The sequence below is a fragment of the Mustela putorius genome, unplaced genomic scaffold (genome assembly GCF_011764305.1).
Source record: "Mustela putorius furo isolate JIRA1106 unplaced genomic scaffold, ASM1176430v1.1 tig00000596_pilon_pilon_pilon, whole genome shotgun sequence".
NCBI lineage: Eukaryota > Metazoa > Chordata > Mammalia > Carnivora > Mustelidae > Mustela > Mustela putorius.
The window spans coordinates 16,195,283-16,222,334 of NW_025421428.1; the positions used below are offsets into that span (position 1 = coordinate 16,195,283).

A 27,052-nucleotide genomic window follows, 5' to 3' on the forward strand; every position below is an offset into this window, starting at 1 on the left:
TGACCAGCCTCTGAACCGGAGGTGGACAAGTGCCTGCTGTTCCCCCCACACCCCCCGCCCCCGGGAACACTTGGGGCCCGCCGCAAGCCCCGGTGGTGTGGGCACACAGCTAAGCCTGGAGTCCCAGGCTGTCACTCTGTTTTCTCTCCTGAGCCTCTGGGGACAGAAGGTGCCAAGCGGCAGCCAGTCCGGTGCGTGAAGATATCCCTCAGGAAGAATCTGTGGTCGGACGCGGCCGGGATCCTTCCGCCCAGCCGCAGGGGACGCACCTTCGGAGCCACGTGGTGCTGGTAGTCCCTCTGGGGGCCAGCCTCATGGGTCCCACAGCTGCCCCAGGGGTGAGGGGATGAGTGAAGACCAGGCGGCCCCAGGCTCCCCCACCGTACTGCCCTCCCGCCATGGGCAGGGCACAGGGCGAGTCCGGGGAGATGCCGCTGGAGGGCTGCCACAGGCCCAGCAGAGCGGGTTCTCAGTGCCCCCCACCCGCAGCAGGATCCACCAGGAACTGGGTCCTGCGCAGCCCTGGAGCTGCCCCCACCCAGGTCCCAGGCCACCATGCCCTCCAAACCCTTCGGCCGTGAGGCAGGAGGAGGTCAGGTGAGGGACGGCGAGCCCGAGTGCTGTCTCCCCACCTGACGTGATGTCCCCCACGGCGACTCCTACCTATTCCCTGCCCCTCCCTGTACTGGTAAGGCTTATCTGCCGGCCGGTGAGGAAGCTCCCGGAAGTGGTCTGGGTGTACCCCCATCCCAGCACAGGCCTTCCCACAACACGCCTCCCCCAGAATAACACAAGGAGAGACGCTTCTCCAGTAGGGTTAAGTCTATGGCCCAGAACCCCAGAACGCCGGCAGTGAGCAGCACACCCCCACAGACCAGAGGTGGAGGGGACCCTGAGCCCGGGTTCAGCTGGCCCCAGTTCTTAGTATGCTGCTGTGGGCGGTCACCTTCTCCTCGTCCAGAGAACGCTGCCCTGATGGAGGGGCACCTCCTCCCCAGCCCTCCAGGTTTGCCCACCCAGACCCAGTGTGGGGGGAGGAGGCCTAGGGAGCCCTAAAGCCAATGCTTGTCCACGGTCCTGTCTTCATTCCCCTCAGAACTCCCAGCCCTCAGTCCCCTCAGACCCCCTATGTCCCCCAGGCCCTCTCAGTCCACTCACTTTCCATGTCCCCTGTCCTCTCCCAGCAATTTTCCAGGGCTCCTAAGTGTGGGGTTCCCTGCCCGACTACCAAGGGAGTCAGCTACCTGTTTGGGGCTCATAGGAGCAAGACCCAGGGGCAGGCTCATACACTCCAGCTTGCAGCCCCCCCACCCCACCCCGCAAACCGACTTCTACGACCTCAGGACATTTCCCGGGGCGGAGTAGGGGGGACACATCAGCCTCCTAGTCCCACGGATGGAAGTTCCCTGAAGTGGGGCTGGGCCTGGCTAGTTCCTTGGGGAGACCGGTGGGGAGCTTTCCCTCCCTACAGCGGGGACACAGAGGGAGGGGAAGAAAGTACCCCATGCACCCCTCCTTCCGGGGCGGGTGAGGCCGGCCACAAAGGCTGACTGCCGGTCCTTTGAGGCCGAGAATCACTGTCTGCCGGCTGCCCCTGCCTGGCGGTAAGGCACCCTCCCGCTGGGACCATGGCCACCAGTAAACAGAGCCTGCATTTGTGGAAGCCACAACAGCTGCAGGCTGGGGCGGGAGGGCCAGGTGCCCAGCACTCCCACGGCTCCACCTTGGGCTTCTCTGCATGTCTGGCCCTTTCTGCCCTGCATCCCTCCTGGTCACAGACCCTCACTGGGCCCAGGTCACTGGGGCTGGCCCTCCTGCCCTATGCAGTTCCAGCTCCCACACTGTGGCAGGAGCACCCCGGCTCAGGGTGGGGGTCTGCAGGGCCTTCCCACACCAGCCCTGTGCATCCACAGCCACTGTGCTCCTTGGGCTCATGCCTGAGGGCCCCAGGGAGACTTCTTAGTTCTTGTTCTCAGGGTCCAGGTCCCTGAGGCCATGGGAGGGTCAAGGTGGACAACCTGGTGTCTCAGAGCTCTTGGGCTCACACCTGGGCAGAAAGTGGGGACCTGCGGCCACACAGCCTGGGGTAGTGGGTGAACAGAGAAGCCTTCCACGAACACCTCATTGACGCACTGGGGAAACATGGAGCTTCTCCTGCTCACCCCACTGATCTGTGATTTACGACCGCCGCAGAGCGGAGCCCTGCCCTGCCGGGGGCTGCTTGGCCCGCTCAGCCACTTTGCGGGTGCGGGGAGGAAACCATCCTAGGATGCTTGTGCACCTGCCAGCCGGGGAAGACCCCACCTTCCCGCACAGGTGTGGGCGGGAGGGGGCCGGCCCCCTAAGGCCCTGCTGGCCGGCGGGCACCGGCCGGTGCTGACTCACCGCGGGGGCCAGCACTGCAGTCCCGGAGCCGCGCGGCAGACCCCTCTCCCGGGGACGCACGCCCGGTGCACCGACTCCGTCCCGACCCTGCGCTGGGCCGGTAACGCGCCTTCAGACCGCGCTGCGCGCTCCCGCCGCAGCACGGAGGGGAGGGCAGGACCCGAAGAGGGCACCCAGGCACTGCCCCCACCACCCCCGGGGCAAGAAGCTGAGAAAACTGGACTCCGCTGAGATCGCAGTGGCCGCAGCAAGGGACGTCGCTCCCGGCAGGCGCAAAGGCGTGTCAGAAACGCACGGGGCAGGCTCGGAAGCGGCGGACTGGACGTGCGGTCGCAGGCCGCGCTCGCATCAGCGAAAAGGGCATTTGTCGGCGCAGGGCGGCCGCGGGGCAGGCACAGGGGCCGGAGGCCGGGGGGCGCGTCCCCACGCGGCTCGGGGCGCTCCCGGGGCCGGGGCACCAGGCGACCGGCGCGCGGCCAGCGCCGTCGCCACAACAAGTGCGCGGCTGCCGGGAGGCCCCCGCCCCTCCCCGCCCCTCCCCGCCCTCCCGGGGCCCCGGGGGCAGCGGCCCCACGTGCTCCCTCACCTGACCGCCCCCGCGGCTGGCGGGCGTGCGGACCGAGGGGGCAGCAGGGCACCCCCACCCCCCCGCCCGCCCCCTCCTCCGCGCCGAGCCCCCGCGGGGTGGGCCAGACCCCTCGTTCCGTGCCCTCGGGACCCGAGCAGCCACCCCGGGGAAGGCGCTCGGCGGGCCGGGGCTGCGGTCTCCAGCTTGCGTGCGCGCCCCGGCCCGCCTGCATTTGTCAGGGCGCAGACCCCGAGCCGCGCACCCCCCGCCCCTAGGCCCGCCCCCCCCACCTCCCCGGGAGGCCCACCCCGCCCCGCCCGCGCGCGTCCCCGCGGCACTGCGGCGGTTACCAGGACGCCGGCCCTCAGTCGGCGTGCTCTCCGGAGCCAGCCAATGAAAGCGCAAATCAATCATTTGAAACAGCCAATGGGCAGAGCGCTGCAGCGCGAGGAAGAGGGTTTTGATAGGGAGAGCGGAGGCCGAAGCGGACCAATAAGAAGCGAACGGCGTTGGGAAGGTGGGCGTTAGGCGGCAGGATTGACGGGAAACTCAACCCATCAGACCAGGACGCTTGCCAGCCTCGTCCCGGCAGCCCAATAGAAGGCCGGCGGGGGCGGGCGCTGCGCATATATAAGCGTTGGCGGAGCGTCGGTTGTAGCACTCTGCGCGCCCGTTCCTCGGCTCTCTCGTCCGTCCTTCCGCCAGCGCCGCCGCCGCCGCCATGAGGGAGATCGTGCACCTGCAGGCCGGCCAGTGCGGCAACCAGATCGGCGCCAAGGTGGGCAGCGGGGCGCCGGGGGCCTGGCGCGACTGTCCCGGGCGGGTGGGCGGGCGGCAGGAAAGATGGCGGCAGCGGGCGGGCGGGCGGGCGGGCGGCCACCCGCATTGCGGCCCGGCGCGGGGTCGGGGCGGGAGCGGCGGCGCGGGCCCCCGGGACGGACCTGCCCTGGCCGCGGCGCGGCGGCGGCGGCGGCGGCGGCGTGGGGGGAGGGGAGGGCCGCGCCCATCCGGGGCGGGGCCGGCTGGGGCCCCGCCGGCGTGACTCAGCCCCGGCCCGGCCCGCCCGCGTCCCTCGCAGTTCTGGGAGGTGATCAGCGACGAGCACGGCATCGATCCCACCGGCACTTACCATGGCGACAGCGACCTGCAGCTGGAGCGGATCAACGTGTACTACAACGAGGCCACCGGTGAGCCACCACGCCCCTTCCCCGCGCCTTCCTGCCAGCCGCGGCCCCGGCCCCGCTGACGTCCGCTCCCCCCTTCCCCCCCGCCCCAGGCGGCAAGTACGTGCCCCGCGCTGTGCTCGTGGACCTGGAGCCGGGCACCATGGACTCCGTGCGCTCGGGACCCTTCGGGCAAATCTTCAGGCCAGACAACTTCGTTTTTGGTGAGCCTCTGGGTGGGGACTGGGCGCTGCCCGACAGCCGCGCGACCCAGAGGTCAAGGGGTGCCCAAGGTCAGCGCCGTCAGCAGCGCAGAGCTGTGGTGCTGATCCACTCTGCCCTCCCCAGGCAGAAGCTCACGCCCCTGGACACCACCGCTCCCTGGAGCGGCTCAGTCTCCTAAAGCCGCTTTGGGAGGGAGGCCCAGCTGTCCCCCAGCGGGGCCCAGCGGGCGCGCGTCGGCTGCTGCAGACACGGAGGCGGCGGCAGAGGGAAGCTGTGCTTGCCGCTCCTCTGTCCTTGAGAATTGGCAGGGCTGCTTTTGGGGGGGCCGTCTTGCTTGACCCCTAGCTTAAGTTTCAGAGGGGCGGGTTACCGCTTCATCCGCGTGGGGGGCCCCTCGGTCTGCCCGCAGCCTGAGCTCTGTGTCTCCCCTCGAGCTACGTTACTTGGGCTTTTGGCACGGGTGGCCAGTGGTGGCCGCGTGCCCAGCAGAGAGTGACTGGCTGCCCTCTTCCAGGTCAGAGCGGTGCTGGGAACAACTGGGCCAAGGGGCACTACACGGAAGGCGCGGAGCTGGTCGACTCGGTGTTGGATGTTGTGAGGAAGGAAGCTGAGAGCTGTGACTGCCTGCAGGGCTTCCAGCTGACCCACTCCCTGGGTGGGGGGACTGGGTCTGGGATGGGTACCCTCCTCATCAGCAAGATCCGGGAGGAGTACCCGGACAGGATCATGAACACGTTCAGTGTGGTGCCCTCGCCCAAGGTGTCGGACACGGTGGTGGAGCCTTACAATGCCACCCTCTCGGTCCACCAACTTGTAGAAAACACAGATGAAACCTACTGCATTGATAACGAGGCCCTGTATGACATCTGCTTCCGCACCCTCAAACTGACCACACCCACCTACGGGGACCTCAACCACCTGGTGTCGGCCACCATGAGCGGGGTCACCACCTGCCTGCGCTTCCCCGGCCAGCTGAATGCTGACCTGCGCAAGCTGGCCGTGAACATGGTGCCCTTCCCCCGCCTGCACTTCTTCATGCCGGGCTTCGCACCGCTCACCAGCCGCGGCAGCCAGCAGTACCGCGCGCTCACGGTGCCCGAGCTCACCCAGCAGATGTTCGACGCCAAGAACATGATGGCCGCCTGCGACCCCCGCCACGGCCGCTACCTGACCGTGGCCGCAGTATTCAGGGGCCGCATGTCCATGAAGGAGGTGGACGAGCAGATGCTGAACGTCCAAAACAAGAACAGCAGCTACTTCGTGGAGTGGATCCCCAACAACGTGAAGACCGCCGTGTGCGACATCCCGCCCCGGGGGCTCAAGATGTCTGCCACCTTCATCGGCAACAGCACGGCCATCCAGGAGCTGTTCAAGCGCATCTCGGAGCAGTTCACGGCCATGTTCCGGCGCAAGGCCTTCCTGCACTGGTACACGGGCGAGGGCATGGACGAGATGGAGTTCACCGAGGCCGAGAGCAACATGAACGACCTGGTGTCCGAGTACCAGCAGTACCAGGACGCCACGGCCGAGGAGGAGGGCGAGTTCGAGGAGGAGGCGGAGGAGGAGGTGGCCTAGAGCTGTTAGCTGGTGAAGCGCGTGGAAGCGGTGTGAACGCTTTATTCACTCACAACCTGTTCTCTGTGTGCACTTGCTCTCCTTCCTGTCTTGACGTCACATTGCTGTCCAGACGCCGCCATTAAAGCATTTTCATAGTGTCTGGTGTCGCCTCTCCAGTTCCTTCCAATAGGCCTTGCGGGTGCTATTGCCGAACGTCAGCGCGTAGTTGTCCTGCATGGCTGCGGGGGCGAGGCTGCCGCTGAGCCCCAGGCCTTGCCTTGCACCCAGGCTCCAGCTGCCCTGGGCACTTGCCTCCTGCCCACCCGGCCTGTGCACACTGAACCTCTGGAGGGCCAGCGTGGTCTGGACACAGCTGGCCTCTGTGTGCCTGTGGCTTTTGGGTTCAGGGAGAGGTGAGCCCCTCCTACACCGGGGAATGAGAGGATGGGTGGGAACCCTGGGGCCATATAGCTAGCTGGCCCTGTGCCAGTGGTACAGCAAGGGCAGCGGGGAGCCCTGGTCTTCCAGCTCGTCCCTAGAGCGGCCTGGTCACTGCAACCTTGCTGAGGAGGTAGGGGAGGAGCCCACTGCGCACTCACATGGTATGAAGCCCATGTAGAAAGGCATCAGGCCCTGGCTGCTGTAGATGGTGTTGCCAGGCCAGTGTGTTTTGGGCAGCCGCTCCCCCAGGGCACAGATGGGGTTTCTGAATAGGAACTGCAGAAACAGGCAGCTGCTGACACGACGGCCTTGTCTGGCTCATAACCAGTAAACAAGCTCACGGGCGCAGGAGGTGGGGGGCTGTGGGGCTGGGTTCTTACTGCTCAGGGGCCCCTTGTGTCTCAAGCGTAGACGCACGTGCGGAGGAGGCAGATGCAGAGGAGAAGCAGCCTCCTCCCCGGGGCCCCTAAGGGGGGCTGCCCTTCACAGCCCCCTCCAGGGAAGACAGGTGAGCCTTGGCCCTGCTCCTGCCTACCCTGAGGACTGGGTGGCACCGTGTGGGCCGGGCTGGGCACTGGGGAACGGGCTGGGGGTGGCGGCCTCCTACCTGGTTCTTGCTGAACTCATCCATGGCCTGTGCGACACCGTCACGGTAGTTCACCCCCATCACCCAGGCAAACCGGGGGACAAAGCCAGCATAACCTAGGGGAGGGGGTGGTCAGGGTGCTGCCCGGTCTCCCGCCTGCCTTCCCTGGGGCACACCCACCTGCTCCCACGTGTGCCAGGGACGCCTGTCGGGGCTCCTTCCCTTCCCTAAACGTCATCAGTGGCCGGTTGGGGCCAGGCGGCCACGCGTGGCCAGGGGCTTCCGGCCCTGTTAAGGAACTGTTCTCAGGGCTGGGGTAGACCCCCAGGCAGTTCTCACTCGCCCTCACTCTCCTGGTGCCTGGGCCTCTGGAGTCGGAGTGCTTGGGAAGCGGGGAGCAGTGAGCCTTCTCATACCCAGTTCCCGGGCACGGACCTGAGATGGCTTTGCGTTGGATCAGGTTGGGGTGGTCGAGGTGCGGCAGCCTGTGGAACCTGCCCACGTCTAGGGTCTCCTGCTGCTGAGCAGGGGGTGGGGATTCATCCCTCCTGCAGTGGTACAGCTGGGGCCAGAGGGGAGCCAGTCACTGCCTCAGCCCCCAGCTGGGACTGGCTGAATGAGGCTCGGTCCCGCGCTGTTCCCAGTTACCTGGTCCCGTCCAGGGGCCCCGAGGACGGGGGTGGTGGTCTTCCAGGCCTCCTCTCCATATGCCAGCCGCAGGCCTGGGTGTCCGAGGTCTCTGGAGCCCCCCTTCCTGCCCGGCGGGCATGGGGGGTAGGGGGCATAGGGCATGAAGCCCGCAGGCAGCAGGACCTGCCTGGATATGCTCTCTATGCCCTGCAGCCCCTTCTGGGCGTTCCCCTCCTGGGGTGGGAACTGGCCCAGAATCTCAAAGTTCTTGTAGGGCTTCAGACCTGTGCGGACAGGGTGGGTGTGAGTGACAAGAGGCAGGAGGCCGAGCCTGGGGCCAGCAGGACTGGTGGGCGGGCAGCTCACCGGTGTAGTGGGGGACATAGGGCTCAGTCAGGTCCCGGCAGGGTATCCAAGGTAGCTTGGGCTTGCTGAAGTCCTCGATGAACTTGGGCTTGGATATGGGGGACAGCACGGAGCAGGGGCTCTTCTGCACGCTGGGGTCTGTGAGCAGCTGTGCTGTGGTGCGCCCATAGGTGTTCCCCACCTGATAGCGCAGCTGCGGATAGAACCCCGCGTAGCTGCAGAGGGAAGAGGAGGGGGAGGCAGGCCCCCGTGCGCAGGGTGTGGAGCCGGCCCCCAGCCAAGCGCAGAGCCGCCTGACCAGGAAAACCGCGCAATGGCAGTCCCAGGAGCACCGGCCTTCTGAGGCTCCTGAGGCACGGACAGGTGGCATAGACCAAGCACCAAGAGCAGGCGGGGCCCGCAGGTGAGATGCACTGTGCTCCTCGCCATCAGGTCGCTATCTACCCTCTGCCTGGCCCTCCTCAGGCCAGGAGCTTAAGAAGGAGGGAACAGGGAACTCCGCCCCCTCAACGCATTCCCAGGGAAGTGACAGGGTCCAGGCCTGGACCGAGGCACAGCCCAGTCTACACAAGGTGGTCCCACTGGGGAAGTGTTGCAGGGATTTGGCAGAGACTTTTGCCCAGGACTTGAGAGGCAGGCAGGAGGGCTGCTGGGAGGAGGTGACCGTTGAGATGAGTATCATTTAAAGATACAAGAGGAAGTAATGTGGGGATCGTTGTGCAGGACCCAAAGCGGATGAGCCCTTGGGGCCGGTATGATCACCCCAGTAGAGCGAATGGTTTTGAAAAAACTGCCAGAGTGAACGCAGAATTGCTAGTCTGAGAGCTGAGCAGGGCTAGGGCCCAGAGGGTGAGAGCCCGTCCTTTGTCGCCTGGCCCAGCGTTTCCCCTAGAACCACTGAGGAAAGTAGGGCCTTCCTTCCCAGGGAGCCGCTTGCATGGAGCAGCACACGTGATACGCCGTGGGGGGCTCCCTTTTTGTTTCCACGTTAGGGCCCCTAGTCGGGTGGCCTGGCGTCCCGCCACTCGGCTTGCTCCGGAGGTCTGTGTCTCTAAGACACGCAGCACTCCAGGCGTATCCAGGGTGGATGCAGCCGCCTCTGCCAGCTGTTGGGCCGTCCCTGGTGTCCCACTCTTCACAGGCATGTGGGACATCTGGTGGGGCTCTCAGGACAGGGCCAGCAGGGGGGGAGGCGGGGGCCTCTCCCGGGCCCTCGGGCCTCATCCCCTCTCCCCAGACACTGGCTCTGGTGCTTTCCTCCCAGGTGGCCTTGAGCCTTGTGGCCCCAGCCCCACTCCCCTGCCCTCCACAGACCCCCGCCTCCTCCAGCACTCACCCAGGGATGTAGTGCGGTTCTGGCGTGAAGAGGTTGTGTTTCGGAGTAGCTGTCATCTTGCCTCAACAGCGCCTTTGGCTCCTGCCCCTTTCCTCGACTGACCCCCTTTCCTCAGAGAAGGGAAACCTGTTGCCTGGAAACCATTGTGAAGGGGCCTGCCATTGTTGGGTCCTACCTGTCCAGGACTGTTCCTTAACCCTGTGAGTGCTCCCGTGTTACTGGTGGAACTCCGAGGCCCAGACAGGCCACAGGCTGGGAGGGTCAGCCTCAGGACCCGGGGAGCTCAGAGAACTGGGGACAGCCCTGCCGGGAAGGGACTGGGCCTGGACTCTTGCTACCCGCTCCCAAGCGCGCTCCTCAGATCAGACGCCCTGGAAAGCTTCTTGGGCATGGTGGGAGACCTCAGGGCAGGTGTCTGTGCCTCAGGGCTCTTGGAACTCTGTTCTGGAGTCTTTCCCCTGGAAGTGGGTCCTTTTTTCCACCCTAAATGATAACTGATTTTATTTTTTTGTATAGGGATGTGTTCTTAACTATAAAAACAACGGAAAGTATCAAAGGAAAAGGCAAGTAGATTCTAGTATGTGTCAGAAAACACAAAAAACTGCGAAAAAGCGGACTACAAGTACGGTGCGGAAAAAAAGATTTCAACAGGTTTAGGCCGAGATCTGCTATCAGTGTAAAAACCTCACAAAAACAAGAGAAATCAGCACTGGGGTAGGAACACGGAATGTGGACAACTTAATGAAAGAACCCACAGTCAGGAAACAGACCAAGGTCGAACCTCACACCAGCGCTGATAGCAGGGGCGCGTGATGCTCCCTCCAGCATGGCCACGGGCGCTGTCCGGAAAGCAGCGAGGGGCTACGGGTCAAGTCCTTACCGAAAGTTACCTACTTGGATGGGCCGCTTTTGCTCACAGGAACCTGTCCACAGGAACCCACGGACAGGTGGCTGAGGACGTCTGTGTGAGGTCAGCCATCAGCGTATCTCAAATGTCCAATGAAAGCGGCTTTGTAGCGAAAGCTGCCCCTGCAGAACACCGTGCACCAAGGGAGGGGCCTGGAGCACAGGCCGTGAGCCCCACGTTTCCTGCAGGTAGTTTCTGTCCCGCTCCTTCCATCTCCCCGGAGCGCCTCCCGAGGCCAGCAGGGTCGGTGCTGGCTGGGAGAGATCTGCAGAGACTCAGTGGGGGTAGGTCTGGACGACGAGCTGCTCTTGACTGGGCCCTGCTGGCATGGACTAGGTCAAGACCAGGCCTAGGGCTAGCAGGCTAGTCAATTGTAAAGGGCACAGCAAGGGCCCCGGAGCTCGAGCGGGCCCTCTCTCCCATGGGCTCGCTGTTCCTTCCCGCCGCAGCCTGGGCAGCCCCGATCATCTCGGACACCTTCCAGCCTCTGTGCAACTAAGCAGAAGATAGGCCCCCACACCTCGGCCCAACCTGGGCCACCAGGAAGCTCCAGTCCCCAGACTGCCTCTATGGTCAGCAGGGTCCACCTAGACCCTCCTTCCGCTGCTCTGCTTTTCTGAGGGCTGGGTTTCCAGCAGGAGCTCCTCCTCCAGGGGGTTTTCCTGGGTCCCTCCACCCTCCCCTCCTCATCCAGCTCAGTCCTGTGTAGAGGCGCCGGTCCTCCCAGAAGCCCTGCTAAAGTGGACTCCGGTCGCTCAAGAGACCCCAGATTCTAGGGAAGGAGGGGGTTGGGGTAACGAAGGGGAGAAGAGTGGGAAGGAGGCCAAGCCAGAAGTCACTGGGGCAGACTAGGGGTCCCCTGGGCTGAGGCTGACTCCAGAGTGACCCACCTGGCCGGGCAGGGGAGGGGTCTCTGTGAGGGGCCCACAGTAGCAGCCTCTCCAGGACTGGGCAATGTTCCTTCCCAAGGGAGTTCCTGGCCACGGAGGCAGGGGTTGCCCATGGCTGGATAATGAGGTCACAGAGCTCGGAGGCGTCCCTGCAGAAGAGAGCCAGATACTTTGACAATGAATTTTGACCAGAAAGCTGTGAAATTCCTGGCGAATTTTTACATCAGTGGAGGCCAGCACTGGACTCATGGTTCCCTGAGGCAGAGGCCACTTGTGCCAGCCCGGTAACTTCTCCGGGAGCTGGGTGTGCCGGGGGAGCCACCCGGGCGGGACGGCCCTTGGGCTGGGTGGACAGCGCTCCCCCCTCTCCCTTGTAGGCCCAAGGCTACCGTGTTCTTGTGGGGCCCCCAGCCAGGGGCCCCCGGGGAGATGTGGCCCCCGGGAGTGCAGGAGCTCCAGGCTGGCCTCAGGACGGAACCGGGCTTCCTGCAGGAGCACCCGCCTATCTGCGCCCAGAACCGGAGGGAGCTGTGTGAGCAAGGGTCCTGGCTACCCCCACCTCAGTCCGGTCTGGGGAGGCGGGCAGGGCTAGGGAGGCGCCCGCTGAGTCCCCAGGCCCGGAGTTTGCTTCCTGCCAGGGCTGGAACGACGCCCACCCATCGTGACCGACCTGCAGACCCCCGGCCCCGCCAAGTACCCGGTGCCGGACGCTTCCGTGCGCGAGTCCTCCCCGCATCCCCACTTCAGCATCGGCCGCAGACTCCGCACCCGCGGTGCGTGTCCCCTCCCCACCGCCCGCCCCGCCCCGCCCCCTCCACCGCCCCGCCCCGCCCCGCCCCGCCCCGCCCCACCGCCCGCCCCTGCCCCCGGAAGCGGGGCTCGGGCCGCCGGCCTTCCCCGCCCCACAACCGCGCTGCCGCTGCTGCAGAGGGCGGTGGCCGCAGGGCGTGGCAGACCTTGTGGTTCCAGAGCGAAAGCCCCTTCACGCAGAAGGCCGACTTTAACCAAGAGCAAAAGGTGGAGGGCCCGCCCGGCTACTCCTGCGGGGGCGGGCCGGGGAGGGGCGGGGCCTGCGGGCGGGCTGGAGGGGGCGGGGTCTGCGGGGGCGGGGCTGTGGGGCGGAGGGGGCGGGGTCTGCGGGGTGCGGTCGGGCGGAGGGGGCGGGGCTGTGGGGCGGCCGGGCGGAGGGGGCGGGGCCTGCTGGAGGGGCCGGGAAGGGGCGGGGCCCGCGGGAGCAGCCGCAGCCTCTGTCCCCCGCAGTGGCCGTCACCCGCGGACTACCAGCCACTCAGCCCGCCTGCCTTCCCGGCTTTCAGCTGTGGGGTCCGCCGCCCCTCTTCCAAGACAGTTGAGGCCCCCGCCCGCCCTGGGCTGCCGCGGGCCGGGGGTGCGGGTCACCGTCCCCAGCCCCAGCTTCAGGGCCCTCCACAGGCCCCGCGGGACAAGAAGCTTCCCGGCCCTACCACCTACGACATCTTTCCTGGGTGCCGCCTGCAGAACCCGCGCCCGCCCGCCTTCTCCATGAGCCGCTCACCGGCCTTCGCCTCCTGGCTCAGTTCCTGTGAGGAGACCTCCGAGAGAGGAGGCCTGGCCGGGGCAGGGCTGGGGACAGCCTGCGGGGAGCTGCGAGCTGCGCGGCCCCTGGCGCTCTAGCCTAGTGGGCTCCACCTTCTCCCCGCAGCCCGCAGTCCCGGCCCAGCTGCCCACCACGTGGAGGGTTGCTCTAACTCGCGCTTCCCCGCTGCGCCGGGAGTGGTGATCCAGGGTGTCCGAAGACCCAAGCGCCATGACACGGGACCCTTCTGCACTGTGTAGCGCCGCCTCTGCACAGCCGGCCACCCGCTTATTCACAGAACCCTGGTTTCCTTGGGGGCCTTCCCAGGCCTGCCTGGAACTAAGGGCCTCCCCCTCGGCCTTTTGACTCTGTGGGTGTCTCTGACCCACCCTCCTGGCTGACCAACCCCTCTGTGAGCTGTGGACATTGAGGACAGTCCAGCCCAAAGCCCATCTATCCCCCCCCCCCCCCAATACAGAGATGCTGAAGGTTCTTCCCGACTCTGCTGTGTGCTTGACTGGTGAGCTGTCCCACAGATGTGGCCTGCTGCTGACCTGTCATGTTTGGTTTTCCTTGCCCAGGGGTCTCCCTCTGCTTCCCCTTTGGTGCCCTCTTCTCTAGGGCGGGTAGGGTGGCAGCCTGGGGCTTCCTGGCTGGGGACTGCACGGGAAGGGACCCAGTGGGCAATACAAGACACCTCCACCCAGGTGTGCTACTCAAGGGACTGGCCAAGCTGCCAGTGTACCCAAGGATCAGTTGTCATCTTGAGGTGAGGTCGGCCTGCCCCATGACCAGGGAGGGTGCAGAGGACCAGCTGGTTCTCCACTTCTTCGGCTCCTGCCCAAAGACCCTGTGAAGTTGCCCAGGGCTGTGTAGGCCATACCACAGCCAGCAGACTTCCTGGGCCTTCACTTGTTAGGGTCCTGCCTCTGTCCACAGGAGCAGCCTACCTTTCTACCAAGGGGTTGTCGCCAAGATTGCCTCCCTTAAGGGCCTCACCTGCAGCTGGGGCGGCTCCTATCCCTGCACCCTCCAGGGTTCCTTCCTGTGCCACCCATGTGATGGGCCAGAGCCTGACCCCTTCAAAAAGGCACTGCAACAGTTGATGCTGTGGTGTGGACATCATTCCATCCAACACAGAGGCCAAAGCCAGGGGGTCTGAGTGCAATTTACCTGTCACCTCCTCTAGAGCTCAATTTCGGACGTTGAGCTGCAGCATCCCTGGGAATTAGAGCAGTGGCATGGCAGATGGCCATCCTTAGGCCCGGGGCTGACCAGCTCAGCCTGCAGGCAACAGAGGCAGAGCCATAGAAGGCCTGGCCTTGGGAGCTTGATTCAGGGGAAAGAGGGTGGAAAGCAACCCCCAGGGCTCAAAGTCAGGAGTGGGACCAGCAGGAAGGAGCACTGCCCTCCAGCTGGGCTGAAGAGGGAGGGCTTCCTGGAGGAGGTAGCAGGGGAAGTGACTTTTAAAGATGACCAGGAGTTTGCTGGCAGTAGGAAGGGGATTTCTAGCAGGAAGAACCTCAGAAGACAAAAAGGGAGAGGGGTGATGTTTGGTGTGGCCAAACCCGGGAGGACACAGGGCTGTTTGGGGGGAGCGGGGAGCTGGTGGGCTGAGAGGCCGCAGAGCGCTGAATGCTGGGTCCAGGGGCTTGAACACGTAGCAGAGAGGAGCCCAAGGAGAGTGCCCATCAGGCGGTGCCCACTTACGATGCCCAGCTTCTTGCATTGCAAGGGACAAGGGACACCATAAAACCTGAGCCTTGAATTCGCAGTGTGTCAGGATGGACGAGTCAGCCCGAGGGCCACCCGCCTTGGGTTAGCCTTGGGCTTGGATATTCACTGTGATGAGTGAGACACCTGTCCTTGTCCCGATCTCACGCTGTCCCCCAGGTCTCCAGTGGGTCTCCGCTCGGCGCCTCCGGAAGCACGCGGTCTTCGCAACAACCTTGCGCCGCAGCCTCTTCCCCGTCTCTGCTGGGCAAGGAGGAAGCCAAGTTCCAGGGACGCAGGGGTCGCGCGCCCAGTGCGGCCCGTGGCCGGGGGCAGCGAGGGCGGACGCGCCTCCTGAAGCCAAAATACGGTCCGCGTCGAAAGGCTGATCTCACAGGCCGCTCGCGGGGCTTTTCAGGATTAAAGACCACGGGGTCAAAACCCCAGTTCCGACCCCGCCGGCAGCCCCCTTCCCGGGTCCCCCGCCCCGGCGCCCCGCAGCGCGCCGCCGTGCCCCCCGAGGACCCTGAGCCCGAGGATGAGGTCACGCGCAGCGCACGCTCGCGGCCCGGCGGGAGACCCGCGGCGAAGGGCCGCGGCTGGGAGCCTCTCCGGGCTGCGGGCCGCGGCGCAGGGGGCGGGGCGCTCGCTCCCAGGAACCTCTGCGCGCCGCCGGCGGCGTTTCCGGGGGACCGTTTGGCCGGCGGACGCGGCCTCGCAGGACGGAAGTGGGCGGCCACGGCTCCGGCGGAGCCGCGCTGCCGGCGGGACCTGGCGGAGCTGGAGGGCGCCGGGGAGCGGAGCGCGGGCGGCCCCCGAGGCCCGAGCGAGCGGACGCCGGGGGCGCCTGCGGCGGGCGCGGCGGCGCCGGGGGAGCGCGGCGGGGATGGGGCGCCGGGCCGCGCGGGGGCCGCGGCCTCGGCCATGTTCGCGGGGCTGCAGGACCTGGGCGTGGCCAACGGCGAGGACCTGAAGGAGACGCTGACCAACTGCACGGAGCCGCTCAAGGCCATCGAGCAGTTCCAGGTGCGGCGGCCGGGCTGCGGGGGGCTGCGGCGGCTGCGGGGGCTGCGGGGGCTGCGGCGGCTGCGGGGCCTGCGGGGGCTGCGGGGGGGGGCTGGGGCCTGCGGGGGGCTGCGGGGGGCTGCGGGGGGCTGCGGGGGCTGCGGGGGGCTGCGGCGGCTGCGGGGGCTGCTGGGGGGCCTGCGGGGCCTGCGGGGGGCTGCGGGGGGCTGCGGGGCCTGCGGGGGCTGCGGGGCCTGCGGGGGGCTGCGGCGGCTGCGGGGCCTGCGGGGGCTGCGGGGGGCTGCGGGGGCTGCGGGGGGCTGCGGCGGCTGCGGGGCCTGCGGGGGCTGCGGGGGGCTGCGGGGGCTGCGGGGGGCTGCGGCGGCTGCGGGGCCTGCGGGGGCTGCGGGGGGCTGTGGCGGCCGGGGTGCGGGGGGGCTGCGGGGCCTGCGGGGGCTGCGGGGGTTGCGGGGCCTGCGAGGGGCTGCGGCGGCTGCGGCGGCTGCGGGGGCTGCGGCGGCCGGGGTGCAGGGGGGCTGCGGGGGGGCTGCGGGGGCTGCGGGGGACGTGCCTGCGCCGGGCAGCCGAACGTCCTGGGGTCGCTCCGCGCCCCGGGAGGCGAAGCCGACCCTGCGCCCACGGGCCGCCTCTTTCCCCAGACGGAGAATGGCGTGCTGCTGCCCTCCCTGCAGTCCGCCCTGCCGTTCCTGGACCTGCACGGGACCCCGCGGCTGGAGTTCCACCAGTCGGTGTTCGACGAGCTGCGGGACAAGCTGCTGGAGCGCGTGTCGGCCATCGCCTCGGAGGGCAAGGCCGAGGAGAGGTGCGTGGGCGGTGAGACGCGCAGCCCTCCTCTGGGCCCTGCTGGGGCACTGACCCCCGGGCTGCGCAGCCCTGCTCCGCCGCGAGGTCCGCGCGTGGAGACCCGTCCCCTGTCCTGGCAGCTGCCTGGGGCACGGAGGCCGCCGCTGTGCTCAGAAAGGGCGTCTTCCCAGGTGCAAGAAACTGGAGGACCTCCTGGAGAAGAGCTTCTCCCTGGTGAAGATGCCGTCTCTGCAGCCGGTGGTGATGTGCGTCATGAAGCACCTGCCCAAGGTGAGCTCCACAGGCCAGGCTCAGGGCTTGCTCTGGATCAGGGTGACGGCTTGGAGCTGGGGAGCTGTGCGGAGCTGCCTGCCCAGACCCGCAGCTCCAGGACACGTTCTCCAAGCCAGGCAGAGACAGAAGCTTGGGTTGTGGGACCCACAGCGGCTTGGCAGGAGCTGGCCGTCCGTCGGCCTCTGCCGGGGCCTGGGGTCCAGGCGCAGGTGCAGGTGCCCCTGCTGGTGGGACTGGGCTTGAGGTGGCCGCTGCTGGGGGCGCTGAGGTCTCCTGACCTATCCTGAGGGGTGGCCCATGTGCATGTGTAGGTTCCGGAGAAGAAGCTAAAGCTGGTGATGGCCGACAAGGAGCTTTACCGGGCCTGCGCAGTGGAGGTGAAGCGGCAGATCTGGCAGGACAACCAGGCCCTGTTCGGGGACGAAGTGTCCCCGCTGCTGAAGCAGTACATCCTGGAGAAGGAGAGTGCGCTTTTCAGCACAGAGCTCTCTGTCCTGCACAACTTCTTCAGCCCTTCCCCGAAGACAAGACGCCAGGGCGAGGTGAGGCCGGCTGCACCCTGACCACCCCCTTCCCAGCCACTTTGGGGACTTCCATTGTTCCGCTCATGGGAAGGGCGGGCTTGTGTATGTGGCTGGCCAAGGGGCCTTGTGGTGCTGGGCCTCGTGGGGTCTCTTTGCTGTATGTGCTTGGCCCTTGGCGACCTGGCAAGCCTTCCCAGTGATGATCCTCAATTCTTCCTTTGCTCTAGGAGGTTTTGGTTTTCAAGATTTTATTTTTATTTTTATTTTTTATTTTGTTATTATTATTTTTTAAAGATTTCACTTATTTAATTGACAGAGATCACAAGTAGTCAGAGAGGCAGGGAGAGGGGGGGGGGAGCAGGCTCTCCACTGAGCAGAGAGCCTGATGCGGGGCTCGATCCCAGGACCCTGAGATCACAACCTGAGCCGAAGGCAGAGGCTTTAACCCACTGAGCCATCCAGGCGACCCTCAAGATTTTATTTTTAAGTTCTCTCTACATCCAGCATGGGGCTCAAACTCACAGTCCCAAGATCAGGAGTGACACACGCTCCTGACTGACCTTGCCCGACATTTCTCTTTTTTTTAAAAAAGATTTTTATGGGTTTTTTAGAGAGTATGAGCATTTGGGAGGAGCAGGGGAGAGGGAGAAGCAGGCTGCCCACTGTGCAGGGGGCCTGATGTGGGGCCTGATCCCAAGACCTTGGGATCCTGACCTGTGCTGAAGGCAGATGCTTAACCACTGAGCCCCCCAGGGATCCCTCCTTTTTTCCGTTTCTTTGTCTGACTCCCTTAGTATTTTGGCAAATATTTCTTGAGTCCTGACTTCCTGCTGTAGGTGCTTGCACCCTTCACTGACCCAAGAGGTCTCGGCGTTTGCCTGGGGCAGGCACTACAGAGTGCATGTCTCAGACTGGTCATCTAGAGCTCAAGGGGTGGCCCAGGGCTGCGGAGACATGAGGCTGCAGAGCAAGGCGAAGCAGGGCTGGGGGGTGAGCATGGGCTCTGAAGGGGAGCCTGCTGACCGCCAGGAATCACGCGGCTTATGTGGCTGAGCCGAGAGCACGCGATGAGTAGATCAGGGGCTGAGCTCGGGAGGGCTGGAGGCCACCACGGAGACTTTGGCTTTTCCCAGCACGTTGGGGGTCACAGAAGTCGCCTGACCTGCTCCAGAGTGATGGTGCATGGAGGAGGGCGGCAGTGGGGAGCCACCACACTCTGGTTGAGTGGCGCCAGGTGTTTTGTTGGCCCTTCATTTTCTCGCCGAGGACCGTGGGCTGCTGTGAAGTGGGATCTGACCTGACGCCTCCTGCCTTGGTCTGGCAGTGGGGGCAGTACTACTTCCTGGCTGTGGTCTCTTGCCTTTTCCTCACATTCCCCTCCAAGCCAGTGCCCTCCGGGGGGGGGGGGGCTGGGTCTTTCTGGCTCTGTGGCCTGCGCCCACTATGAGGGGAGAGGGTATCGCCCACGGCCCTCAGGGTGTGGCTCAGCCACTGGGGCCACGGCTGTGGGCCTAGCTGGCCTCCCCGCCAGTAGCCTGAGCTTCACCACTCTTGTTCGCCGGCAGGCCAGCTCTGATGCCTGCTAAAGAGACCTTGCCTGGGGCCCCGAGGTTGCCTCCCGCACTCGCTGCCCCGGCCGACCCTGCTGGTCTCTGCCCCGTGTCCAGGCTGTCGGGTCCGTGATGCCTGTTACCCCAGGTTCTGTGCGTCCTTCCCAATGTCAAAGCCGGAGGCCCAGCCCTTGTTCGGGAGCAGTGAGCCATGCTCCCTCCTACTGGCCGCGGCGGTGTGGCAGGAACCTTCTGTGAGGGACATGGGGCGGACTGCAGAAGTGGGTGGTCCCTACCGAGGAGCAGGCTAGGTGCTAGATGTGGGACAGGGCCGCCAAGGGGCGTCGTGCTTTGGGACGATGCAGGGAGCCAGGTGGCCCAGGCTGGGCTTCCCTGGGCCTGCATCTCCCTGGGCCAGCTGACCAGGCAAGCAGGCAGCAGACCTCCTGGGCGGCTCTGAGGAGTCTGGGGTCACAGGTCAATGGCCTTTCGGAGAAGCTGGGATCTGATCTCATGTGGGCTTCATCTCCTTAAACGCCAGAAATGCCACCTGCTGACCCAGAGCTGGCATCTTGTGAGAGCGGAGACTCCCGGGTGTCAGGAATGGACCATGCTGCCCGGGGCCGTCAGTGACCCTGTGGCGCGGGCCTCCCCCCCGCCCCCAGGTGGTGCAGAAGCTGACGCAGATGGTGGGGAAGAACGTGAAGCTGTACGACATGGTGCTGCAGTTCCTGCGGACGCTGTTCCTGAGGACGCGCAACGTGCACTACTGTACCCTGCGGGCCGAGCTGCTCATGTCCCTGCATGAGCTGGACGTCGGGGACATCTGCTCCGTGGACCCCTGCCACAAGGTGCTGGCTGCGCCGGCCCCTCCCCCTTCCTTCTGTCTCTTCCCTGTCTGCGCCCCATGCCCAGCAGCCCCTCTGTGCCAGGCCGGGGCCCCCTCAGCCAATTGGACTCCAGGGCAGGGGGCCTCTTCCGGCCCTTATGTCAGAGCCGGCTGCCTCGACCTCCCTTGTGTGCCTGCTCCGTGTCTTCCTCTGCTCCAGTTGGGACCAGCCCCATGGCCCTTCTTGGACGCTTGCTCTGGCTTCTTTTGGGGGTTCTTTGGGGTTTCCCTGGCCACTGGCGCTCCCCTGCTCTAGAGCCCTCCAGGGGCAGGGCTTCCTGTGCTGCCCTTGTCCCCAGTGTGGGTGCTGTGTGGCCTGGGACCGTGTCCCTTCCTGCGGGCTGTGTGGTGTCAGCACGTGAGACTGTAGCCCCCACTCCCACAAGGTGGGCCAGAGCATGCGCAGTATCTCCTCCGCGCACTGACTGGCCCGCGGGGCACGTGGGACCTCGGGCCTGTCTGCCTTTGCACTGAGCTGGGCCTGGACCACGAGGCAGCGAGGCCTGCTGTCCGTGAGACGTGGGTGCCGGCCGTGTTCTCGGATGACGTCCTGATCGTGCTTCCTCCCTGCAGTTTACCTGGTGCCTGGACGCCTGCATCCGTGAGCGCTTCGTGGACAGCAAGAGGGCCCGGGAGCTGCAGGGGTTTCTGGACGGAGTGAAAAAGGGGCAGGAGCAAGTCCTGGGGTAAGGGTGAGCCTTGTGCAGACGCTCCCCGCCCCCGAGGTCCTGTCGGCAGGTGTCCGGGCGAGCAGGCTCTGTCTGCAGTTTATTCTAGTACGTCTCGGAACTACCGGGTGCTCGTGCGCACCGCTGAGGCCCAGGTGCTGTGGCTGAGGCTCTCGGAGTCTCCGGGAAGCCTGGGCCTGGGCCAGGGCATGGGTGTGACAGAGGGCTGGGCGTTCGGCCCCGTCCCAGGGGCCTGCTGTGCTGGGGGGATCTGGCTCCCAGCACTGTTTTCTCTCTCTGTCTCTGGGGGGGTCCAGCATGTGCTTCCAGAATCGGGGTCAGGTTTTCAGAACCAAAATGGGAACTTAATTTTTTAAAAAAGGTTTTTTGACTCTTTAGTGTTTTGAGTACGTCAGAGATGAGTTACGAATGGCAGAGTTGTTCCGGGAAGGGATCCAGAGCAGGTAGACAGGCTTGCTCTGTGTGGAGGGGCCCTTCTCCCCGGCCTGAGGCCAGGCCACGGAAGCACAATGTGCCTGTCCTCGCAGGGACCTGTCCATGATCCTGTGTGACCCCTTTGCCATCAACACGCTGTCGCTGAGCACTGTCCGCCACCTGCAGGAGCTGGTCGGCCAGGAGACGCTGCCCAGGGTGAGCGTGCCAGGCTGGCTGCCCGCTGCCTCTGGGTAGGGCTGCCGGCACGGACTGCTGCTGGTCAGGTGTGCACGTGCTCCTCCTGGTGGCCGGTGGGCATGTGGAGCCTGGGAGCGAAGTGGCTGGTAGTGGCTGCGCCAGGAGGACCCAGCGGCAGTGGGGGGTGTCCGCGGGGGAGGGAGGCCCCCCGAGCACATGTTGAGTGTTGAGGCCTGTGCTTCCCCGCAGGACAGCCCAGATCTCCTCCTGCTGCTCAGGCTGCTGGCCCTGGGCCAGGGGGCGTGGGACATGATCGACAGCCAGGTCTTCAAGGAGCCCAAGATGGTAACAGTACTGGGGTGCGATTGTGTCTGTGACCTTTGCGAGAGGGTCTGTGGGGCTGAGGAAGATGAGCAAGGTGGGGCCTTGGGAGGCAGGATGGAGGACCAGGCCTTTAGGTCACCGTCCAGAAGACCTTGACGTGAGGTGGGTGGGTGAGGGCCGGGGTATGGGCCAGGACAAAAGCAGGGCTGTGCTGGACAAGTTTGGGGTCTTCTCCCGGCCTAGGAGGTGGAGCTCGTCACCAGATTCCTGCCCATGCTCATGTCCTTCGTGGTGGACGACCATACCTTCAACGTGGATCAGAAGCTCCCGGCCGAGGAGAAGGCCCCCGTCTCGTACCCAAACACGCTTCCGGAGAGTTTCACCAAGTAGGGGCTCGGAGGCGTGGGCGGGGTGCCTCGCCCTCGGGCTCCCCGCAGAAGGCCCTGCGGCGCGAGCGAGTGGCTCGGGGCTGACCCGTCCTCGCCGGCGCAGGTTCCTGCAGGAGCAGCGCATGGCCTGTGAGGTGGGACTCTACTACGTGCTGCACGTCACCAAGCAGAGGAACAAGAACGCGCTGCTCCGCCTGCTGCCAGGGCTCGGTGAGTGCAGGCAGGCGCCCGCCTCGGTGCGGCCCTGGTCTTCCGGAAGTCGCTCTGGTACAGGGGCGAGCCCAGCCTGGTAGACTCAGACACCCCTTGCCACGGTCGCCGTTTGTGGAGGGGCCCTTTCTGCTGTGCTGCTTCCCAGCTGGCGAGGGAGGGGTTGTCCCTCTAGTCCCTGCGACGTGGACAGGGCCCACCCCAGATGATCTCGGGCCACAGGCGCTGTGGGGCGCGGGGCTTCTTGGTAGGAAGAAGAGGGCAGGGCCCGAGTGGACCCCTTTGGGAGTAAGCTGCAGGCCAAGCTAGGGAGGGGGCGTTCCGGAGCACCCGGCTTTCCCACTGCTGGCCGCAGGCTCGTCTGGGGTGTTGAGGCTGCTTTGGAGAGTTGTCGCCCGTCCCTTGCTGAGCCTGTTTCTGGGTCATTGACGGCTCTGAGGATGGCGCGTGTGTTACGTTATCCGTGTTCTGTTTGCGAAGGAAGCTGTTCAGTCTTCATTTATCTCCAGCTCCCATCTGAGTGAGCAGCACGAACTTGTTTTCTTACCAGAGGCCAGAGGATGAAGTGCGTCTCCCAGGGCTTCAGTGGAGCTGCAGGCAGGGCCGGCTCCTTCTGGAGGCTCCGGGGAGAACCCGTGTCCTTGTCGTCAGCTGCTAGGGCCCGCCCACACCTGGGCCCCTGGTTGGGTCTTGCAGGTCCCCCTCCCAGTGGCTCTCACCCCGTGTCCCTCTGACCCCGGCCTCCTCCGTGCAGCAGAGTGCTCCTGGGTGGTGTCAGGCCCGTCCTGGGGCTTCTGACCACGTGAGGGAATGCTCTCACCGCTTTTGGATCAGAGCGTGGACACGTCTTGGGCTGTCCTCCTCCTGGCCACAGAGGCTAGAGCTTTTGAGTATGTTTCTGGAAGCTTCTAAGAGTGCAGGTGCAAATAATCTGCCTTTCTCATTTCTGTTCATTTCAGTACTTTTGTTTCTTTCTGCGGTCTCCAGGCGTGGGTTAGATGCGGGGGTGTCCTGCCTGCCTCAGGAGCTCCCACGTCCCCCAGCCCCGCAGTGCTGCCCAGTGGGCAGGGATGCAGGCCTCTCCTTGTTCCTTGGTGGCATTAGTGGGTGTTAGAATGGATGTCGAGTTAAAAATTCTTTTCTGCTTTTTTTTTCTTAGCTTTTTCTCTTTTTTTAAGAGACTTTGTCAGAGCCCGAGCAGGAGCGGGGGAGCGGCAGGCAGAGGGAGGAGCAGGTCCCCGCCGAGCAGCTAGCCTGACATGGGACCTCATCCCAGCACCCGGGGACCACGACCTGAGCCGAAGGCAGACACCCAACCGACTGAGCCACCCAGGCACCCCTATTTTTTAGCTTTTTATTGTGAGAATTTTTTTTTTTAAGATTTTTTTTATTTATTCATTGACAGGGAGAGATCACAAGTAGGCAGAGAGGCAGGCAGAGAGAGAGAGAGAGGGAAGCAGGTTCCCCGCCGAGCAGAGAGCCTGATGTGGGGCTCAATCCCAGGACCCCGAGATCATGACCTGAGCCAAAGGCAGCGGCTTAACCCACTGAGCCACCCAGGCGCCCCTTATTGTGAGAATTTTTTTTTTTAAAGATTTTATTTATTTGTCAGAGAGAGCGAGCGAGAGCGAGCACAGGCAGACAGAATGGCAGGCAGAGGCAGAGGGAGAAGCAGGCTCCCTGACGAGCAAGGAGCCCGATGTGGGACTCGATCCCAGGACGCTGGGATCATGACCTGAGCTGAAGGCAGCTGCTTAACCAACTGAGCCACCCAGGCGTCCCTATTGTGAGAATTTTTGATGAAATCACAGAGCACCACACGGTGGAGCCCAGGGCCTGCCGCCTGCCTGCATGGGGGCCGTGGAGGCGGTCTGGACGTGAACCCAGACTCGGCATCGCAGCAGCTGTGAGGGACCTAGCAGGTGTCTCTACAGAAGACGGGTGCTGTCAGAAACCATGATGCCACCGTGGCCACACGTGGGGCCAGGTCTTGGCGCTGCGCGCAATTGCCCGGCCGCCCCGTGGTGTTCTTCTGTGGGTAGTTTGCGCCAATCGGGAAGTGTATCACTTCCAGCTCTCGTGTTTCCTTGTTACCTCTAGGGTTTCCCACCATCTGTAGGCTTCTGTGGGATTTGTTGGGACTTGGTGGGCAGTGTCCCCTGTTGTGACTGTGGACCTGCCTGGGTGTCCTGTCCACTCAGATGTGGGGCAGGAGCCCACCCCGGCTGTGTCTGGCCGCACCTGGGTCCACTCACGCTTTGGGTGCCGCTGGCGTCGCTCCGTCAGCCCTGAGGGCCCTGGCGGTGGTACAGCACTTGTGTTTGTGTGCGCGTCCCCCTGTGGCCTGCCCTCCGGCTGGGGCTCTGACCCTCGGCTGTGCGCGTAGGCGTTCTTGTCTCTGCTTGTCATTGAGGCTCCCTGGTAGTCACTTCCGCTGTTTCTTTTAAGTTCTGGAGTTGGTGGCTTCGAAGCATGAAGTCACTTTCCGGTGTCGTCTCTCTCTCTCAGAACCAGCCGTCAGGTCAAGCTCGTGGGCTGGGCCGTGGCGCTTGGCCAAGGGTCACAGCCACTGGAGATGGGCTCTCCTGCCCTGCCTGGCCCGGTCCTCACACCGTAGTCTGCTTCACCACCTACGCCAGGGCCCCTGTCCGCCCCCTGCCCCGTCCACCTGGCCTGTGCGGGTCCCTGGTTCTGGCTTGCAGGCACACTCCAGGGGCAGGGCTGACAGGGCGGGCGGGGCTGACCTGGGCTGTGCTTGCAGTGGAGACCTTCGGTGACCTGGCCTTTGGTGACATCTTCCTGCACCTGCTCACGGGGAACCTGGCGCTACTGGCGGACGAGTTCGCCCTGGAGGACTTCTGCAGGAGGCTCTTTGACGGCTTTTTCCTCACAGCCTCGCCCAGGTGCCCGCTCCGGCCCCTGTCCCCTGTCCGCAGTGCCCCTACCCGGGGTGGTGGTGGGTGCGGCTCAGCTGCAGGGGCGGGGCGTGTGGCCCAGCTGGGGGGGGGTGGGTAGCGGTGGGCTCTGGGTCACCGCAGCGCGGCCCCTCCCCCAGGAAGGAGAGCGTGCAGCGGCACGTGCTGCGGCTGCTCCTCCACCTGCACCACCGGGTGGCGCCGTCCACGCTGGACGCCTTGCGCAAGGCGCTGGAGCCCACAGGCCAGGTGCGTGCCCCGGCCCTCTCCTTGTGTGCATGTACCCCACGTGGAGGTGTCCCGAGTGCCTCTGGGGCCTGCCCTACAGCCACACGCTTTCCCCCACAGAGCGGAGAGGCGGTGAAGGAGCTTTACTCCCAGCTGGGAGAGAGGCTAGAGCAGCTGGAGCACCGGAAGCCCAGCCCGGCCCAGGCCACGGAGACGCAGGCGCTGGAGCTGCCCCTCCCGGCTGTGTCCACTCCCACTGGGCTGGGAGGCTTCCCGGGGGCCACTCAGGACCGGGCCGGGCCCCTGGCGGGTCTGTGACGTTGGCTGGCCAGTAGGCATTCCCCTGGACTTGGAGTGTTGGGACCCTGTCTCTCCTGAAGGCAGAAGGGCTGCTCGTGGGCTGGGCTGGCTGGAGCCGGGCACTCTCCGCCCCGGACGGCCTGTGCGGGGCAGCCTGCTGCTGGGCCTCAGCCCCACCCTGACCTGGATCCTGGGGCCCGCGTTTGCTCCTTGGAGGCCCTTGGCTGCTTCCCTGGAGGACCGCGCTGGGTGTGATGGACCCAGCTGGCTCCTCGAAGTCACTCCCAGGCTGTGGGGAGTTTCCGGCCTGTTCCTGCCTCATGGTGTGAGTTTCCGCTTCTGTAGGGAAGACAGATTGGCTGCAGTTGTTATTAGGAAAAAGCTACCTTTTTTCCACGGGAGAGGGCAGGGGGACCAAAGCCTGAGGGAAGGGGCGGGCCCAGCTCCGTGGGCCCAGATCAGCCAGTGCTCTGCTGGGTGCAGGCATCTGCCGATGGGATCGTCTGCTCTGGGAGCGCCCGAGTGTTTCACGGGACGGTGTGGCCGGTCCACGGCTCCACAGGGAAGCGGCCGGCAGCACCCTGTGTCGCTGAGGAACAGCTGCCTCAGTTTACCCCGGAGCGGTGAGCTCCTTGCTCAGCCGCACCATCTTGGTCATGTGCAAGCTGTTGCGCACTGTGAGCCTTAACGTATGTAAATAAAAGGTGTTTGGGTAAACCCAGTGGTTGAGCTGTTGGTGGGCACACCCGAGCGTTGGACGTGGGGCAGGTGGGTGGGCACCTTAAGGGCATGTCTGCCTCTGTAGGCCACGGTTTGGATGCCCGCGCCTGTCCCTGGGAGGAGGGACATCCTTAGGCAGGACAGGTGTGTGGGTGGAGGTGGTGGGGGATGGTCCTCTTGCATTTGCTTCCGTTTTCCCTAGAAAGCAGAGAGCCAGGCAGGCCCTCACCCGGCCACACCTGTGCTAGGATCATGGGACATGGGCAGGGCCTGGATAATGTCCTTCGCCCCTGGTCCCAGGAAGCCTGACAGCACCAACGTCTGTGTGGTGGGTTAGGTGCCCAAGGCCCCAAGCACGCGCCCCTATGCAGAAGAGGGGCGGCAGTCCTGGGGAGCCAGGCCCCACAGCTGGAGAGGAGGATGTGGAGAAGCTGTGCTTCCTCCGTGCGGTGACCCTGCCCGAGGGCACTGAACCGATGGGCAAACAGGAACTCCCATATTTCGGACAGAATGAGAGCTCCCAAGCCCCAAGAGCCACGTTTCCCCGATGCTGGTCACAGGGAAGCCGGGAGCGGGGGAGGGGGGCAGCTGCAGGGGCAGTGTGCTGGGCAGGGAGCCCGTGTGGGCAAAGGGAGGCTGAGGACAGATCGGGGGGCTATTGGCATGAGGTTGGGGGCCACAGCGGGCCAGCCAAGGGGCGCTGGACTGCCGGTGTCAGAGGGACACAGGGCCAGACTAGCCTGGGCTCACTATGGCTTGCTGAGCTCACTCTTCGGGAGGGCCAAGGTGCAGTGCCGCCCTTGGTCAGAATGGGAAGAGCAGGAGGTCACTCGGGAAGGCCCATCTGTGCAGGGCTGGGAGTAGGGCTGGGCAGGGACACAGGAGCCCCCACCTGCCTTAGGTTTTTCTGAATTTGCTCCCTGACCAGGATGCTGACCTATGCCCGCGGGTGTTCCCCCAGCTCTAGAATTTCTGTCCCAGTGTGCTCGACCGTCCTTGGGGTGGGAGGGCTGGGGGGGGGGCAGAAAGGAAAGGGGCGTGGGGGAAGGGAGGCCCTGGAAGAGGGGGAGGGGCGGCCGGAGAGGGAATGGAGCTCTACTCTGGGAGCCCCCAGGTTGGGGCCGGGGAGGGGAAGAAAGAGGGACTGGGGAGACCGCACTAGGCACGTGGTCCCCTCTGCTCTTGCTCGGCTGCCCTCCCCGTGTGGGGTCAGGCGCAGGAGATGTCCCCGGGGAAGGAAGTTCTGTGGAGGACAGGCTGACACGCAAGGGGCTGTG

At 65.1% G+C, this 27,052-nt stretch overlaps 4 protein-coding genes across 6 annotated transcripts; 3 read left to right on the plus strand and 1 right to left on the minus strand.

Annotated features, from left to right (window-relative positions):
• Window positions 1-3,575: 3,575 nt before the first annotated feature.
• TUBB4B (tubulin beta 4B class IVb) lies at window positions 3,576-6,056 on the plus strand. Its single transcript, XM_045082798.1, has 4 exons — window positions 3,576-3,731; window positions 4,032-4,140; window positions 4,230-4,340; window positions 4,856-6,056. Exons 1-4 carry the CDS (start codon window positions 3,675-3,677, stop codon window positions 5,914-5,916), a joined length of 1,338 nt encoding a protein of 445 aa, XP_044938733.1. The 5' UTR covers window positions 3,576-3,674; the 3' UTR covers window positions 5,917-6,056.
• FAM166A (family with sequence similarity 166 member A) lies at window positions 4,855-9,386 on the minus strand. Of its 3 annotated transcripts, XM_013050156.2 has the most exons (7): window positions 9,258-9,386; window positions 7,922-8,136; window positions 7,574-7,839; window positions 7,361-7,487; window positions 6,947-7,041; window positions 6,498-6,615; window positions 4,855-6,137 (listed from the first exon to the last, which is right to left on the minus strand). In XM_013050156.2, exons 1-7 carry the CDS (start codon window positions 9,311-9,313, stop codon window positions 6,049-6,051), a joined length of 966 nt encoding a protein of 321 aa, XP_012905610.1. In that variant the 5' UTR covers window positions 9,314-9,386; the 3' UTR covers window positions 4,855-6,048. The 3 variants fall into 3 exon arrangements, with proteins under 3 accessions (XP_012905610.1, XP_044938734.1, XP_012905611.1); XM_045082799.1 differs by lacking the exon at window positions 9,258-9,386 and having other exon boundaries at window positions 7,922-8,349; XM_013050157.2 differs by lacking the exons at window positions 6,498-6,615; window positions 9,258-9,386 and having other exon boundaries at window positions 7,922-8,349.
• Window positions 9,387-10,134: 748 nt separating this feature from the next.
• STPG3 (sperm-tail PG-rich repeat containing 3) lies at window positions 10,135-14,548 on the plus strand. The gene is made up of 7 exons (XM_045082801.1): window positions 10,135-10,227; window positions 11,134-11,338; window positions 11,432-11,586; window positions 11,693-11,827; window positions 11,983-12,071; window positions 12,315-12,615; window positions 12,736-14,548. The coding sequence occupies exons 2-7, from the start codon at window positions 11,232-11,234 to the stop codon at window positions 12,867-12,869; spliced, it is 921 nt and encodes a 306-aa protein (XP_044938736.1). The 5' UTR covers window positions 10,135-10,227; window positions 11,134-11,231; the 3' UTR covers window positions 12,870-14,548.
• Window positions 14,549-15,046: 498 nt separating this feature from the next.
• NELFB (negative elongation factor complex member B) lies at window positions 15,047-25,772 on the plus strand. Its single transcript, XM_045082797.1, has 13 exons — window positions 15,047-15,348; window positions 15,987-16,150; window positions 16,323-16,422; window positions 16,737-16,967; window positions 19,165-19,350; window positions 19,962-20,074; window positions 20,605-20,707; window positions 20,939-21,034; window positions 21,257-21,399; window positions 21,506-21,612; window positions 24,374-24,515; window positions 24,668-24,776; window positions 24,876-25,772. Exons 1-13 carry the CDS (start codon window positions 15,247-15,249, stop codon window positions 25,071-25,073), a joined length of 1,794 nt encoding a protein of 597 aa, XP_044938732.1. The 5' UTR covers window positions 15,047-15,246; the 3' UTR covers window positions 25,074-25,772.
• Window positions 25,773-27,052: the final 1,280 nt, after the last annotated feature.